Source organism: Sinohyriopsis cumingii, chromosome 17, assembly GCF_028554795.1.
Source record: "Sinohyriopsis cumingii isolate HCF-2022 chromosome 17, ASM2855479v2, whole genome shotgun sequence".
NCBI lineage: Eukaryota > Metazoa > Mollusca > Bivalvia > Unionida > Unionidae > Sinohyriopsis > Sinohyriopsis cumingii.
In genome coordinates, this window is record NC_142977.1 from 97,171,581 (window position 1) to 97,188,731 (window position 17,151).

At 35.6% G+C, this 17,151-nt stretch overlaps 1 protein-coding gene across 2 annotated transcripts; it reads left to right on the forward strand.

Annotated features, from left to right (window-relative positions):
• Positions 1–461: 461 nt before the first annotated feature.
• On the forward strand, positions 462–9,414 carry LOC149779498 (glutathione S-transferase P 1-like). Of its 2 annotated transcripts, none has more exons than XM_089940189.1 (5): positions 462–612; positions 1,071–1,263; positions 5,634–5,768; positions 6,557–6,710; positions 8,676–9,414. In XM_089940189.1, the coding sequence occupies exons 2-5, from the start codon at positions 1,074–1,076 to the stop codon at positions 8,884–8,886; spliced, it is 690 nt and encodes a 229-aa protein (XP_089796315.1). In that variant the 5' UTR covers positions 462–612; positions 1,071–1,073; the 3' UTR covers positions 8,887–9,414. The 2 variants fall into 2 exon arrangements, with proteins under 2 accessions (XP_089796315.1, XP_089796316.1); XM_089940190.1 differs by lacking the exon at positions 462–612 and adding an exon at positions 623–733.
• The last annotated feature ends 7,737 nt before the right edge of the window (positions 9,415–17,151 follow it).

Sequence of the window (17,151 nt, forward strand, 5' to 3'; positions counted from 1 at the left end):
GTTTTCTGGGTTTTTTCTCTATTTTTACGCCACTTTAAGCGATATTTCTGGATCCACCCCTCTTAAAGAAATGTTTTACTGCATTTCGAGACAAGATATGGAATTTGTACACTTACCAAACCGTCCATGTTTTTATTAAAACTACATTGCATCTATACTACACAGGCAAAGCAACCATTTTCTTTTTTATAAAAAAAAACGTCAAATATCTTATGTGTGTTAATTGTTTCGTTTCACCGTTTAACTTCAGTTCGAACTGACTGTTAACTGTGCCCTATGTTTTATGAGTCACGCCTGGATAAAGAGAAGTTCAAGTAAGAGTCAAGTGACCGGTTTTAAAGGAAACTGCTGTTCCACTATTCGCCAACATCGCCGTATAATGACATAGGCTGTTTAAATGCGCTCTGTTTAGATTGCCGGTTAAATTTCAGAACAAGACCCGGAAGGCAATATTCTAAATAAAGTACTTCTTGGAAGAAAAATAAGTTCACTCGGTACTTCGAAATTTCAGGAAGTCCTTGTTGCGACCGCATATAAATATTTAGAGCTCCACGCTGCACAAATATTAGGTTGAGTTCTAAAGCTATACGTGGATCAACGACTACTTTACAGGTAGAAACCTACGAAATGTACAAACATCTTGTAAAAATAGGATACTGGGTGTCGACAAATAACTACTGAGGCGTTATTAGTCTTGGGTTAAATAACTTGTCCGCTGGGGAAATTATCTTTGGTGAAATTTTTAACTTATTATAAATCATTACTCTGCAGTTAGTATTCTGTAGATATGTAGATAAAAAAAATATCTATGTTTATTGTTCGTTATCGTGAGAGGAGATTCAAAGGCATCACTGAATCGAAAATAAACGCTTTATGAAATTATGACAAAGTATAGTAAAAAGTTGCCTACGAGAAACAATTAATAAAAACACTTTCATGTGCAAAGTCATTGAACTGTGAAAAATATAACTGAACAAAATGCACGTGCATATGCATAACTAGGAAAGCTGCATCTAGAAGTCCAAATTGCGCTCATAAGTTAATAGTATGTATTTATTTATTTATTACAGAAAATGAGCAAAGGTGGAGCCAACTGGGAATTGTACTACTGGGGTGGTTTTAAAGGCCGAGCAGAGTTCGTGCGTCTTGTGTTCGAAGAAGCTGGAGTGCCGTACAGGGAAGTCAATGAAGGGATTTCTGAATCCATTATCCAGGGAAAAATCGGAGGATATCCTGTACTTTTCCCTCCCGTTATCAAGCATGGTAAGTTGTATTTGGCTTTTGTTTTATCACCATCACTGATACTACTTTATCTACTATTACTACTACTGCTGCTACCGGCACTACCACTTACTGCTGCTATTACTTAGTACTACTACCACTTTTACAAAATGCCAGTACTATGTCTGTCACTACTGCTGATATTACCACCAGTACTGTGTCTGTCACTACTGCTGATATTACCACCAGTACTGTGTCTGTCACTACTGCTGATATTGCCACCAGTACTGTGTCTGTCACTACTGCTGATATTGCCACCAGTACTGTGTCTGTCACTACTGCTGATATTGCCACCAGTACTGTGTCTGCCACTACTGCTGATATTGCCACCAGTACTGTATCTGTCACTACTGCTGATATTACCACCAGTACTGTGTCTGTCACTACTGCTGATATTGCTACCAGTACTGTGTCTGTCACTACTGCTGATATTACCACCAGTACTGTGTCTGTCACTACTGCTGATATTGCCACCAGTACCACCAGTACTGTGTCTGTCACTACTGCTGATATTACCACCAGTACTGTGTCTGCCACTACTGCTGATATTGCCACCAGTACTGTGTCTGCCACTACTGCTGATATTGCCACCAGTACTGTGTCTGTCACTACTGCTGATATTGCCACCAGTACTGTATCTGTCACTACTGCTGATATTGCCACCAGTACTGTGTCTGCCACTACTGCTGATATTGCCACCAGTACTGTATCTGTCACTACTGCTGATATTACCACCAGTACTGTGTCTGTCACTACTGCTGATATTACCACCAGTACTGTGTCTGTCACTACTGCTGATATTGCCACCAGTACTGTGTCTGCCACTACTGCTGATATTGCCACCAGTACTGTATCTGTCACTACTGCTGATATTACCACCAGTACTGTGTCTGTCACTACTGCTGATATTGCCACCAGTACTGTATCTGTCACTACTGCTGATATTGCCACCAGTACTGTGTCTGCCACTACTGCTGATATTACCACCAGTACTGTGTCTGTCACTACTGCTGATATTGCCACCAGTACTGTGTCTGTCACTACTGCTGATATTGCTACCAGTACTGTGTCTGTCACTACTGCTGATATTACCACCAGTACTGTGTCTGTCACTACTGTTGATATTACCACCAAAGACATTATCACCACCAATTGAAAAGGCAACATGTTTGCCGTAAGATGCGTCCGGTGATGCAACATAGGTTCTAGACGTTTAAGGGAGCACGAGGTATATAGTAAAAAAAAAATAACTGTGTTATTTACTCAGTTTTACCATTATCTTTGTTTTGTATGCCTTTTCTTGCGCTGTTTTGCAACATCTTTGTTTTTTTGTTTTTTTTTTGTGCCTTTTGTCTCATGGTATATGTTCGCTTTTGTCTTCTGTGGGATTCTGGAAAGGTTTTGAGCTCTGCCGTTTTTCTGCAGCCTAACTTTCGTTATGCACTGTATAGCAGGTAGTGTGTTGCAGTGCAGTTAAACCAGATGCATACAGAATAAAACCACTCATTCTCCTCTTTCTCCGCCTACCCTGCTGTTGCTAATGACGATGACGTTGCTGCCGTTTCTACTGCCACCACTACTACTACTTCTACTGCTGCTGCCATTCCTACTCCCAATATTCCTCAGTTCATCACCAATACCATCACAAAAGCATTTCTTCTCCTCCTCATCTTCCACCTCCTCCTTCTCCTACTACTACTACCACTGATGCTGCTGATGCTGCTGTTAGCTATGTTATGCAAGAAAGTAAGAACAGAAAAATGAGGCTTGATTATTTTCACGTAATCTAACTTCGTAATCCCTTTGCAATTTAGATTCACGTACCTTTAGATTTACGGCATGAACTGCAGAAGTTGTTTTCGTCATTTGCATTTTGAAGTAAAATTGGAGTCTAAAAATAAACGTAACACAATTAAGAAGCCAGGTTAACATAAACGACAGTGAAAATTGCGTCAAAATCAGCCGAAAACGTTGAGAGATATTGAAGTTTAAACATACAAAATCTTTCTTCGAAGGTGCATCTCTGTTTAATGTATTAATTGGTTTGGAATGAAAATATTCCCAAAATATTAAAGGTAGACGAGGTATTTAAGGCCGAATATTATTGTTTGGGATTTTTTTTTTCTTCATTTCTTTTCTTTATTGCTGTTACGAGAAGGAAAAATTGAACTACCTTTACTCTTTACAATGACATGTACATTTTTCTGACTAATTTGCTTGCGATAGTGGGCAGGATAAATAAAATCGGAAGTTCCCGCCCGTACACGATCTTCAACAGACATTTATATCGAATTGAAGCAAATCTTACATGTCGATAATTGTATCGATGGTTTGCGATTAAAATTATAACCTAAAATACTTTGATACCTAACCTGTAAATTTGTTCCGACAGAGAATCGTGCGTTATAAAACCTTTTGAGCTTTCTGAATGTAACCTAGACTGATATCACCCAGATTCGTTAATATAAAGGGGATGTATTGGTGTATGAAAATAAAATAGAGTTTAATTCTGTCAGATAAGCGACTGACACCTCAGCCAACCAATACTGCTTTAACAAAAAGCCCTCATGCCCCACTCCAACTCTCTTAACCTATGACTCATTAATTTTGTATTGCACCGAAGTCAGCCGGTCGGCCAATCAGAAGTTCTGTTTTTTTGCAGACGAATTTCGAGTACATGTACATCGAATTTTGCCGAAATACCTTGTGAAATTAATATACTCAGGGGAGAAAACTTCGGTCAAGCTAATAAATATTAATAATAATAATGACGTTATAGAGGAGATAAGACACAAAATGAAATTATTTACTGTTTACATTCAAATACAAATTGATCTTAACATAATAGAATGCTACATTGTTTATAATCTGTCAGTTGACATACAGTCACACACAGGCAGGTGCTTGCGCATTATACTGTGTGAGTGTACATAATAAACAATCAAACAAGAACTAACACGAAAGGAGATTTGGAGGAATGGCTAAAAGAAAAATAACATTTTTGAAACTGCAAATATTTGTATATGTGCCATGGTCGAAGTAATGTAAATCTCTGCTTTCTGATTGGCCGGGAAGGACCAGCTCATCCAGTATGGTTCATTTACAGCCATATCAAAGAAAGTGACTTGAGTTTGAAATGTATCAATTCATTTTTGACATGCTTTCAAAAATGTTTTTTTGGTTACTTATTATCTACAGAGAGGTACAGTGACACTATGGCACATGTAGTCAGAACAGGTGACTGCAGTATGTTCACTGAAAATGAGTCATTTAAAACAGACTTTGTTAACATTTTTCAATGTTCGACAGTAAATTTAATGTAAAAATGAAAGCGATTTACAATGAAAACTCCAATGCAACTAGATCTTAGCATAGTATATAAAGAATACAAATCATATCGTCCTTTCAACAGTGTGCAAAATCCTGGAATCGTGTGCGGCAGGTGTTGACTAAGATAATAGCAATAATAACAAAAAAGACAATGTGGTATTGCACAGTTCATTGTCAGTTTATATATATATATATATATATATATATATATATATATATATATATATATATATATATATATATATCAGATCTCCACTGTCCTACATGAAAGAAAGCGGAGACCTGATTGTAATCCAATTGCCGAGCTTCTTATCACTGAGACAATATTCATGACCCAATTTGATAAAATTTTGGTTAATTGTCTAATAGCATGAATATGTTGGAAGAGTTTTATTACAAGAGAGACATATACTGAAATAATGAGGTGGTTGTATATTTCATTGTAAACCACTCCGGAGACTATTCAAGTAGGATTTATTAGAAATAAAACTTTTTAATATGCTTATGTTAGCAAAATCTAGTCGTTTATGAAGTAATATAATTGACAAAACTCGTCAACGTCATATTTTCGATTGGATTTTGAACATGAGACTAACTGGGAGTTTAATCGAGACTCCATCCAAAAAATTTAGAAGTAACACATGTATGATTTTGCATGAGATCGTATGAGACAATATTTCTCGTCGTTTGGTACAGCTTTGCATATGGGGTTGTATCATCGGATCTTGGATTATTTTGGATTACAAGCGAGATCTAGAGATATTTATTTGCTTTTATATCAGAAAATAATTTGTTTCAGACTTTTATAAAATATAAAAATTGACATGATATTAAAATTCAGAGAGAGTTAATTTACAGAACATTAGCCTGCTTGGTGAAAGGGTCAGCTGGCAAATTAAATAAGCCAGATGAACGATACGAGACCCACTAGGGTCTCGAGTTCTGTTAAGAGGTTCCCTTTATTTATAATTTGGTTATATTTATAAAAAAATATTTTATTTGTTTATTTATTTATTATACAGGTGATTTAGTCCTGTCACAGACCCAGGTTATCTGTCAGTACCTGGCGGAAAAATTTGACATGTTGCCGGAGAAACCAGAGAATAGGTATCACGCTGAGCAGCTGAACGCTACAATTCTAGACTGCATAACGGAAGGTGATTTATAGATTTATTTATATTGCCTGTTTTGGAGATTGAACAGGGGCATGTGATTTGTAAAGTTGTTCGTATGTACAACTATATGACCCCAGCAAACCCGTCAGATGAATTAGCCTAACGCCGTGTGTATGTGTGTGTGTGTGTGTGTGTGTGCTTAATTAGGCGCGGTGGTTTGATACAGACTCTCACCCACAGGGGTTCGTATCGTTGCTTAAAATTGACAGGTTGTTCATTATATATTGTTTAAATTGCCAACTGATAATAATTTTTATGTTATTGCATTAAACTGCAAAGAAAAATAAAAAATTGATTCGTTACAAACATGATAAAAATTATCTTGAGGCAACAGATTTTATTATTCGGACTCGAAAGAAAATGTGTCACAAAAATTGAGGTTTATATTTTAAAAGGTTACCTCCCTTGCACCACGAATCTGCCAATACCAATGTTTTACATACAAGCTAATAAGTGTTCTCCAGAACGTACCACACCTATGTTATCCTGATGCAGTAAATTAAATTACCATTAATTTGATAATTTCACCATTTGCTTCCTTCATTCTTTTCAAGTTTAAAATGTATATTGGATAAGATGTCAATGGTCACTTGGATCTCCAAAATAACTTTTATTTTAGGATTTTACTCTTATATCTTGACAAAATATCATTTGCATTCACGTTTAGAATGAGACATTACACACACACACACACACACACACATATATATACACACACTCACACTGGTATATATCCAGAGTATTTGATTGTTACAAATTCCATTATGCAGGATACAATTCATACCATGGAGCAAAGCCCGGAGTTTCATACAAAGAACAGAAGGAAGAGGCACAAAGATACATTGATAGATTTGCCAAAGAGCGATTGCCCCGGTACCTGAAAAATTTCGAACAGTCCCTGAAAGCAAACAAAGGAGGATCTGGGTATGTTATGTTGCATAACAACATACATGTAATGTTAGCAACATCTGAAACAAAAGTAATCTGATAAGGAACAATCCGTCTAATTTTACACAGGAGAGATAGGGAGCATTAAAGGTAGTATATTTTGATAGTTTCTTAATACAAGGAAAAAAATTCTTGTGTTTAATATATAATTTGAAATGCGTGGACAGACATGCAGAAGCTACAGAGAGTTTAATTTTTTTCTGCAATTGGCAAAAAGAAAACTCTGAAACACCCCTCTGATTAGTTGGTTGTTTTATGTATTTAAATGTCAAACACCCACCCACCCACACCCTCTTTCATGAGAACAGTTTATTCAAGTGCAGATTTGTGATACTTTGTACAGTCTAAGCTAGGTCACTCAAAATCAGTTTTTTTCCAGACGTTTTTCAGTTGCCTGAATCAGCTCTGATAAAGTAGGCCTGTCAATTGATTTCTTGAGTTCCAACGTTTATCACTTCATTGGAGTTGGATATGGGACAACTGGACTCAGTTTGCATCGATTGGGTCCAACACCTAAACCAGACAGACTCCATTTTGAAATTTGCTAGATAATCTTGAGAAAAATGCAAAATTTGATAAAATAAATTCTCAATGGTCCTGTTAAACCAAACAGTTAAAGAATATATTTGAAATGCTCACAAGCAAAATACAAGACAGATAGCTTTTTGAATGGTGCTGGACTGATACCCAAAACTTCAAAATTAGTCTTTTCTTTGAGAGAAATAATGTTGATACATATATAGGAAGCATGCATGGTACTGAAATCACAGTATTTCTAGCGAAATTAAAATTGAGTGAATCTTTAAGTTTTTCATGTGAGTAATATTCAGTTTTAGGGAATTACTGATGGGTAGCAAGATAAATTGTTGGTAGTAGTCAGTTTGACCATACATTATGAAAAGTGAACAGTGTGCATTTTATGCTGTTCAACATTTATTAATGAAGCATGGCATCTTTATTCCAATGCAAGGTATTGTTGAACCATAACATAAATAGCTGCCAGCAATTAAGGTTGTTAAAATAGTATTATACACAAAAGGTCAATAGGATCCTTAATAAACTAACAACCAGAAGTTTATCTCTTCAATGTTTGGCATTAAAACTTTAGTACAATCTGGCGTCTATGAAACATTAGTTACAAACGTCTATCTACATTAGAAATGTTTCCAACTGCTCGCTGAGGGTATATGTCATCATTTTTTCATCATATCATTTTAGTGAATATAAAATTAAAAGAACATTAGTTTACTTGCTAAATTCACTAAAATTTATTGCAAATAAATTTGTTCAAATTTAACGATCACTAAAATTGTGTGATCTAAAGAAACACAAAGCTACCTTATATATTTTGAGCAGTTTATTCTATGATAAATTATTCAAAATGTTTTTGCATTTTTTGTCTGTATTTAAATGTCTTTCTCAGAATACTTCATGCATGTCGAATAGGGTATTGTAAATCAATAAGAAAAACAGGACAGTTGCTTTCATTTAATAATGGCACTGCATTTAAAATCACGCTAAACTGTGTGAGGTTTGATAACAATAAGGTATTGACTAGTCTTAAAATCAACTTAAAGATAGATGATCAGTTTGCCAAAACCAATTAACTATTGATTTCATTCAGTTGGAGATATTTTCTGTATTAGTCACTGAAAATGTTATTTTCTCTGAATTTACAGAATTAATATAAATGTCAACTGGTTATCTTACAAAACTTTGTATGTCAGGTATTGGTGGTCGATGAACAATTAATGTACATATCTATATTGGTCTATCATTGATCAGATAAACAAGTTAGGTGAGATGCAACAGAAAGATTAAAATTAAATGTGTAAAACCAAAATACATCTCACCCAGTGTATTCGTCTGATTATATTGTCTGGTTTGTAGAATTAAGACTTGCAATGTATTGATCTATTCCAATTTTTATTTGTGTTGCAGCTTTTTGTTTGGAGACAAAATCACACATTCTGACTTGATATTGTTCCACATGCTTGAAGCTGTCAAGTTCCAGCTCCCTGAAGTTTACAAGGCAGCTGACTACATCCCTTTGCTCAAGGCTTTCCAAGCCAGGATAGCCGCCCGGCCAAAAATTGCTGCATACCTCAAATCTGACAGATGCCAGAAATTCAGTGGGGACAGTTTCATGTGAAACATTATTCCTTGAAGCTTCCAGAGACTGTTATATTTATTTATTCATAATTACAAGTCAACTGTTGTCAGGTGTGATACTGTCCAGTGTTCATTCCAAATAGGTGTGCATGGAATCAAATGTGATTATGATGTCACAATTACCTGTCATAATTGTAAATCCATTTCCATTTCATTTTACACATTTGTTTAAAATACTGTTAAATATTTAGGATTAATATGTGGGAATGTGCTTTTCAGATTGATGTCATGCTGAATGTTTTATTACTGTCATACTGAATGAAGTGACGATAATCAAGAACTTTAATAACAATAAATGGTAGATTCACTCGTGAGCCTAAATATTAATAAATGCAAGACTTACTCGTGATGAACAAATAACTCACTCATGATGCTATTCTTTGTTAAGAAGATGTATGCTTCAAGTCAACCTTTTTTATTTCACTTTTAGAGTATAATGGTAAGTTGTTCAGCAACAATCACTGTTGATACATTTTTATTTTTATTTAAAATATATCAGTCAGGTCAAGCGTTGTAATCTTTCCAAGAAAGGTGAACTAGCTTTCATTGCTGATGTTGAAAACAATGATCAGTATTTGTATTTTATAATAAAAGGCACCAAAAAAAATTGGATACAAATTTTGTTTGTTGAGCACAGAGCAACTTCCATATGGAAAAAAAAAATCAGAAAATCTGCTGACGAAATACAATGCAATACAGACTGACACTGGGTGGTTTTAAAATGCAATATAGACTGAAACTGTGGTTTTACAATGCAGTGAGAGAGAAACAGGGTAAAGCAATACAATATAGACTAAAACTGGGTGGTTTTAGAATGCAATATAGACTGAAACAGGGTGGATTTACAATGAAGTCTAAACAGAAACAGGGTAGCTTCTACGATGCAATATATACTGCCACAGGGTGGTTTTACAATGTAATAAAGACAAACAGGGTGGTTTCACAATGCAATACAGACTGAAACAGGGTGGCTTTAGAATGCAAAATAGACTGAAATAGAGTGGTTATGCAATGCAGTAGAGACTACAACAGGATGGATTTACAATGCAATATAGACTGAAACAGGGTGATTTTACAATACAATACAGACTGACACAGGGTGGTGTTGGAATGCAATATAGACTAACACAGACTGACACGGGATGGTTATACAATGCAATACAGATGGACACAGGGTGGTTTTGGAAAGCAGTAAAGACTGATGCAGGGTGGTTTTACAGTGCAATGCAGACTGAAACAGGGTGGTCTTACAATGCCGTATAGATTGAAACTGTGGTTTTACAATACAATAGAGACTGAAACAGGGTGATTTTTACAATGCAACATAGACTGAAACAGGGTGATTTTTTTACAATGCAACATAGACTGCCACAGGGTGGTTATGCAATGCAATAGAGACTGAAACAGAGTGGTTTTGGAAGGCAATAGAGACTGAAACAGGGTGAATTTTACAATGCATCATAGACTGAAACAGGGTGATTTTTACAATGCAACATAGACTGCCACAGGGTGGTTATGCAGTGCAATAGAGACTTACAAAGGGTGGTTATACAATGCAATACAGATGGACACTGTGGCTTTGGAAAGCAATAAAGACTGACACAGGGTGGTTATACAATGCAATACAGACTGAAACAGGGTAGTTTTACAATGCAGTATAGACTGAAACAGTGTGGTTTTACAATGCAATAGAGACTGAAACAGGGTGATTTTTTACAATGCAACATAGACTGCCACAGAATGGTTATGCAATACAATAGAAACTGAAACAGGGTGGTTTTGGAATGCAACAGAGACTGAAACAGGTGGTTATATAATACAATACAGATATACACATTGTGGTTTTACAATGCAATACAGACTGACACAGGGTGGTTATACAATGCAAAATAGACTGACACAGGGTGGTTTTACAATGCAATATGACACAGGGTGGTTTTACAATGCAATAAAGATTGACACAGGGTGGTTTTACAATGCAATATAGACTGACATAGGGTGGTTTTACAATGCAATATAGACTGAAAAAGGGTAGTTTTACAATGCAATAGATACTGACACAGGGTGGTTTTACAATGCAATATATACTGAAACAGGGTAGTTTTACAATACAATACAGACTGACACAGGATGGTTTTACAATGCAATATAGACTGACACAATTTGGTTTTACAGTGCAATATAGAATGACACAGGCTGGTTTTACAATGCAATATAGACTGACACAATTTGGTTTTACAATGCAATATATACTGAAACAGGGTAGTTTTACAATACAATACAGACTGATACAGGGTGGTTTTACAATACAACACAGACTGACACAGGGTGGTTTTACAATGTAATACAGACTGACCCAGGGTGGTTTTACAATGCAATGTAGACTGACACAATTTGGTTTTACAATGCAATACAGACTGAAACAGGGTGGTTTTACAATGCCATGTAGACTGACACAATTTGGTTTTACAATGCAATACAGACTGAAACAGGGTGATTTTATAATACAATACAGACTGAAACAGGGTAGTTTTACAATGCAATATATACTGAAACAGGGTAGTTTTACAATACAATACAGACTGACACAGGATGGTTTTACAATGCAATGTAGATTGACACAGGGTGGTTTTACAATGCAATATAGACTGAAGCAGGGTGGGTTTACAATGCAATATAGACTGAAACATGGTGGTTTTATAATGCAATATAGGCTGACACAAGGTGGTTTTGCAATGTAATACAGACTGAAACAGAGTGATTTTACAATACAATACAGACTGAAAGAGGATAGTTTTTACAATGTAATATAGACTGACACAAGGTGGTTTTACAGTGCAATACAGACTGAAACAGGGTGATTTTACCATAAATACAGACTGAAACAGGGTGGTTTTTACAATGCAATATAGACTGACACAGGTTGGTTTTACAATACAATACAGATTGAAACAGGGTGGTTTTACAATGCAATATAGACTGACACAAGATGGTTTTACAATGCAATATAGACTGACACAGGTTGGTTTTACAATACAATACAGATTGAAACAGGGTGGTTTTACACTGCAATATAGACTGACACAAGGTGGTTTTGCAATGCAATACAGACTGAAACAGGGTGATTTTACCATAAATACAGACTGAAACAGGGTGGTTTTTACAATGCAATATAGACTGACACAGGATGGTTTTACAATACAATACAGATTGAAACAGGGTGGTTTTACAATGCAATATAGACTGACACAAGGTGGTTTTGTAATGCAATACAGACTGAAACAGGGTGATTTTACCATAAATACAGACTGAAACAGGGTGGTTTTTACAATGCAATATAGACTGACACAGGTTGGTTTTACAATACAATACAGACTGAAACAGGGTGGTTTTACAATGCAATATAGACTGATACAAGGTGGTTTTGCAATGCAATACAGACTGAAACAGGGTGATTTTACCATAAATACAGACTGAAACAAGATGGTTTTTACAATGCAATATAGACTGACACAAGGTGGTTTTACAGTGCAATATAGATTGACACAGGTTGGTTTTACAATGCAATACAGACTGAAACAGGGTAGTTTTACAATACAATGCAGACTGACACAGGACGGTTTTACAATGCAATGTAGACTGACACAGGGTGGTTTTACAATGCAATATAGACTGACACAGGGTGGTTTTGCAATGCAATACAGACTGAAACAGGGTGATTCTACAATACAATACAGACTGAGACAGGGTAGTTTTTACAATGCAATATAGACTGACACAAGGTGGTTTTACAATGCAATATAGACTGACACAGGTTGGTTTTATAATGCAATACAGACTGAAACAGGGTGGTTTTACAATGCAGTAAAGACTGAAAGAGGGTGGTTTTACAATGCAATACAGACTGTAACAAGGTGGTTTTTGCAATACAATACAGACTGAAATAGGGTGGTTTTACAATGCAATGCAGCCTGCCACAGGGTTGTTTCACAGTACAATACAGACTGAAATAAGGTGGTTTTAGAATGCATTCTAAATGGAAACAAGGTTGTTTTTACAATGCAATATAGATTACCAAAGGGTGGTTTTAAAATGCAATATAGAGTGAAACAGAGGTTTCGCAATGCAATACAGACTGAAACAAGGTGGATTTTACAATGCAATGTAGCCATTTCCAATGTCTGCTTTTGATCAGCCATCAACAAATCCTTTTTATCTTCAAACAATTCTTCAGTATTTAAAAATAGTTGATGAACTGAAAACCCATGATAACAGAAATATCTTTCACTGTGTGTCGTCCATCTTTATTAATTGCCACCTTCACAGCAGCCACTTCCTGTTCACTTATTGCATACGGTGGTCTTCCAGAACATGTGGTATCTTCCAAATATTCATGACCTCTGAACTGTAGGATATGGCAGAGAATAGCCTATACAAGCTTTATTCAAGTGGGCCTTTATATCAGTCAGAGATTAAGATATGATCACTGAGTTTACAGTTTGCTCTTTCCACAGCAACAGAATTGTTCTCTGAAAACATTTTATGTCACTGTAATTGATCTATGTCAAATGCATATATCTGCAGGTGTCCAGCATGGTACATGTGCTGCACATTTTATAAAACATTTAGTTTGTCTATCGATCAGTATTACATTTAATGACAATTTCAAAGCAACAAAACTGTTATGAAAAAATATTCAGAACTTTTAAAATATCCCTTGTACCTTTTCAACTAATGAAGACTGCATAGAAACTGTAGCCAATTATGCATCATGCAGTGATGAAGGTAGATAGAAATAGAGGAGTACTTGCATCCCTCTGCCCTTAACACCCCCTAGCCCCTCTCCTCTGCCCTTAACACCCCTAGCCCCTCTCCTCTGCCCTTAACACCCGCTAGCCCCTCTCCTCTGCCCTTAACACCCCAGCCCCTCTCCTCTGCCCTTAACACCCCTAGCCCCTCTCCTCTGCCCTTAACATCCCCTAGCCCCTCTCCTCTGCCCTTAACACCCCTAGCCCCTCTCCTCTGCCCTTAACACCCCCAGCTCCTCTCCTCTGCCCTTAACACCCCTAGCCCCTCTCCTCTGCCTTTAACACCCCCAAGCCCCTCTCCTCTGCCCTTAACACCCCCAGCCCCTCTCCTCTGCCCTTCAAGAGACTCCCCCACATGTCCTCAGATAACTAAAAGACCTTTCTAAAGGTGTCAATTCTATTTATTCCACTTTTGTTTATTTAATGTAGGGCAAACATACGAATATGCTTGTGTTTCTACATCCAAAATGTAAAATTAAAGATTTTATCATTGGCATCAAATAATTTTATCACAAACTACTATGCCTTTGTTCCAAGAAAGTATCCCATCCTTCAAAATAAATATCATTTAAAAAATTCCCCTCTTTTCCTCCTCTCTGCAAGAAATTCCTGGCTGGAATAATGTCATGTATATGTATAGCCATAGCCATGCCCCATGCCTAAAAGTCAAGGTCACAACAATAGAAACTGTAACTGATTGTATGAAACTTCTCGGCCACAGAAAATATTTTAATGAAATTTAAATTAGTTGTATATCATCAATAGGCATTGTGTTGCATATCACAGTCACACACCTTGCCTGAAGGTCACAGCAATGAAAGTGATAAACTGTTGACCTCTATTTATGCACATGTATAACTTTTGAAGTTATTTTAATGAAATGGTGGCCATTTGACTTATCCATAGTGTTACCTTATATTATAACATGAACTGATATCTTAATGAAGCTTTACTCAGGGCACATTTCATCATAGAGTGTCTTCAATAGTACAATAAGGCTGTCACTATTGCCATGGACAAACATTCCTGTGGCACCTCTTATACCCCATTAGAAAATGAAACCCATTATTGTAACACACATTAGAAAATGAAACCCATGTTAGTAACACAAATTAGAAAATGAAACCCATTATTGTAACACACATAAGAAAATGAAACCCATTATAGTAACACAAATTAAAAAATGAAACCCATTATTGTAACACAAAAGAAAATGAAACCCATTATTGTAACACACATTAGAAAATGAAACCCATTATAGTAACACACATTAGTAGATTAAAACCCATTATTGTAATGCACATTAGAAAATGATACCCATTATAAACCCATTATTGTAACACACATTAAAAAATAATACCCATTATAAGCCCATTGTTGTAACACACATTAGAAAATGATATCCATGATTGTAACACAGATTTTTATAATATACAATATGCTTTAAATAGTTTTTTTTGGTTTTACATCCACAGAACATGATTTGCATAGCATTAAGATCATGTTCATCCATATGCAGAGAAAACAATATTGTCTTTCTAAATAACCTTCATCTGACATATTAGAGTGAATAACATAGCCCAAATACACATGTTCATTTACAAAGTTTTAATGCAAACTGTTCACATATTTTAAAGTTTTCAAAATCCTCCAATATATGAGCTAAATGCCAACAGATAATCGGCAATGCTGAAATTATTCATAAACAGTCACATACAGCATTTGATTTATTCTGTTGTGACAAAGGTAATCAATGTATCCAATAAATTGAAACGGAGACAACACACCACCTTGCTGAACACCATTAGTCATCCACAAAGGCTTAGAAACTACCTACTCAAATGCACATAAACCTTCTGCTTGCTGTACCAATTATATACTAAAATGAAAATAGATAATGAATTATTTGTATCCTCTGATGTTTTGAAAAGGGTCCAGTAATTAATTGTCAAAGTTTTCTTTGCATCTATTTGTCAAAGTTAGTCAAATTCTTTAAACAGCTCTTTCAAATAATGTTGTTTAAATGTCTTTTTTGGTATTTTCCTATTTTTGGTAACAGACAAACTTGATCGTGATGGGTACCATTTGTATACATTTGAAATGCTTTCAATGTTGGATACCGAATGTCAAATTTGGCAAAATTTTGTTAAATGGTTCTGGAGAAGTAATTAATAAAGCCTGAACTGTTTTTAGTAATGCCAGCAAAACCTGATGTTGGACAGACTTTACCTACAAAAATTCGAAGCCCTTAATACCAGGGTAATTTCAGTAAAAGACTGTAAAATTCTTTTGAGCTGTGATTGAGAATTCATTCATGCTTTTCTTTAGGAATGGCAGTAATATTTGATTGCAAATTGGTATTATTTGTACAAACTAGAAATCCTTTTATGCCAGGATGCTTTCTGTCCAATTCAGTGACTTCTGTTTGATGCTTTTTGAGAGGAACTAATATGAGCTTATATATTTCAGCATACAATTACTGAAAATTAAAAACTAATTGATTTAATCAGCTCTGTAAATCCCAATGGGAACGAATGCTGAACAGTGTTAGGAATAAACTCCAAAAGTTATAATCAATTTCTGTAATAGTGTTATCAATAGTGTTATCAATAAATACTGACTGTGCTAGTTTCTGGTTTTTATCCCATGAAAGCTAGCTCTAAACTGCCACATACTGTATTAAGTAGATTGTTTTTACTAATACTGTATGTTGGACTTAATAATTGGGTAGCTCTGCTTTGCTCTTTCATATCCATATGCCCTCCAGGCAAGGTCAAAGTCATTTAAAATCTTTGATAAAATTTTATGTAAAAGTTTTGCTGTAAGCACAGTCTTGTCATGTTCATGCACTTCTTTGTATCCAGGAAAGTTATAGTCATTTTAACTTGAAACATACCAGTGTCTGCATCAAGCAAGGAAACAGGATACATAATTTCATTTTGCTTGTCAAGTTAGAACAAATACTAAGTGAACTTCTGTCTCCAGAGTGGTAACAAGGTTTGTCCATCAAATACCAGATCAATTACAATGTAAATATGAATCGACTCATTCAACATTATGATGATATAAGACAATTTAATGAGTCTCATACAAGTCAGACCAGAAGTATGGTTGCTATAATGTTCACAAACTCAATCCAATTCAAAATCAAATAATTAATATCTGCAGACCTTGCTCATAATTATATGCAAATTTAAGCCTATTTATCAAGTTTGATCAAAATTGGATAAGAAATACAGCAGAAGCAAGACTGGTCAATCTGCTGCAATATCATTTCATGCTAACCTTGCTCATTATTGAACTAATCGGAGAATTTGGTGATAAAACCCACATTCCAAGTTTGATCAAAATCAGATCAGAAATATGGCTTCAAGAGTAGTTACAAGCTCAGCTAATTTCATGCAAGATCACCTCAGTAATATACATGAAGTTGGCTC

Bases quoted from the DNA above. Each gene is read 5' to 3' on its own strand.
- LOC149779498 (XM_089940189.1), top strand. From the start codon at position 1,074: ATGAGCAAAGGTGGAGCCAACTGGGAATTGTACTACTGGGGTGGTTTT. The intron at 1,264-5,633 runs GTAAGTTGTATT...TTTATTATACAG, and splicing joins CCCTCCCGTTATCAAGCATG to GTGATTTAGTCCTGTCACAG. The intron at 6,711-8,675 runs GTATGTTATGTT...TTTGTGTTGCAG, and splicing joins GCAAACAAAGGAGGATCTGG to CTTTTTGTTTGGAGACAAAA.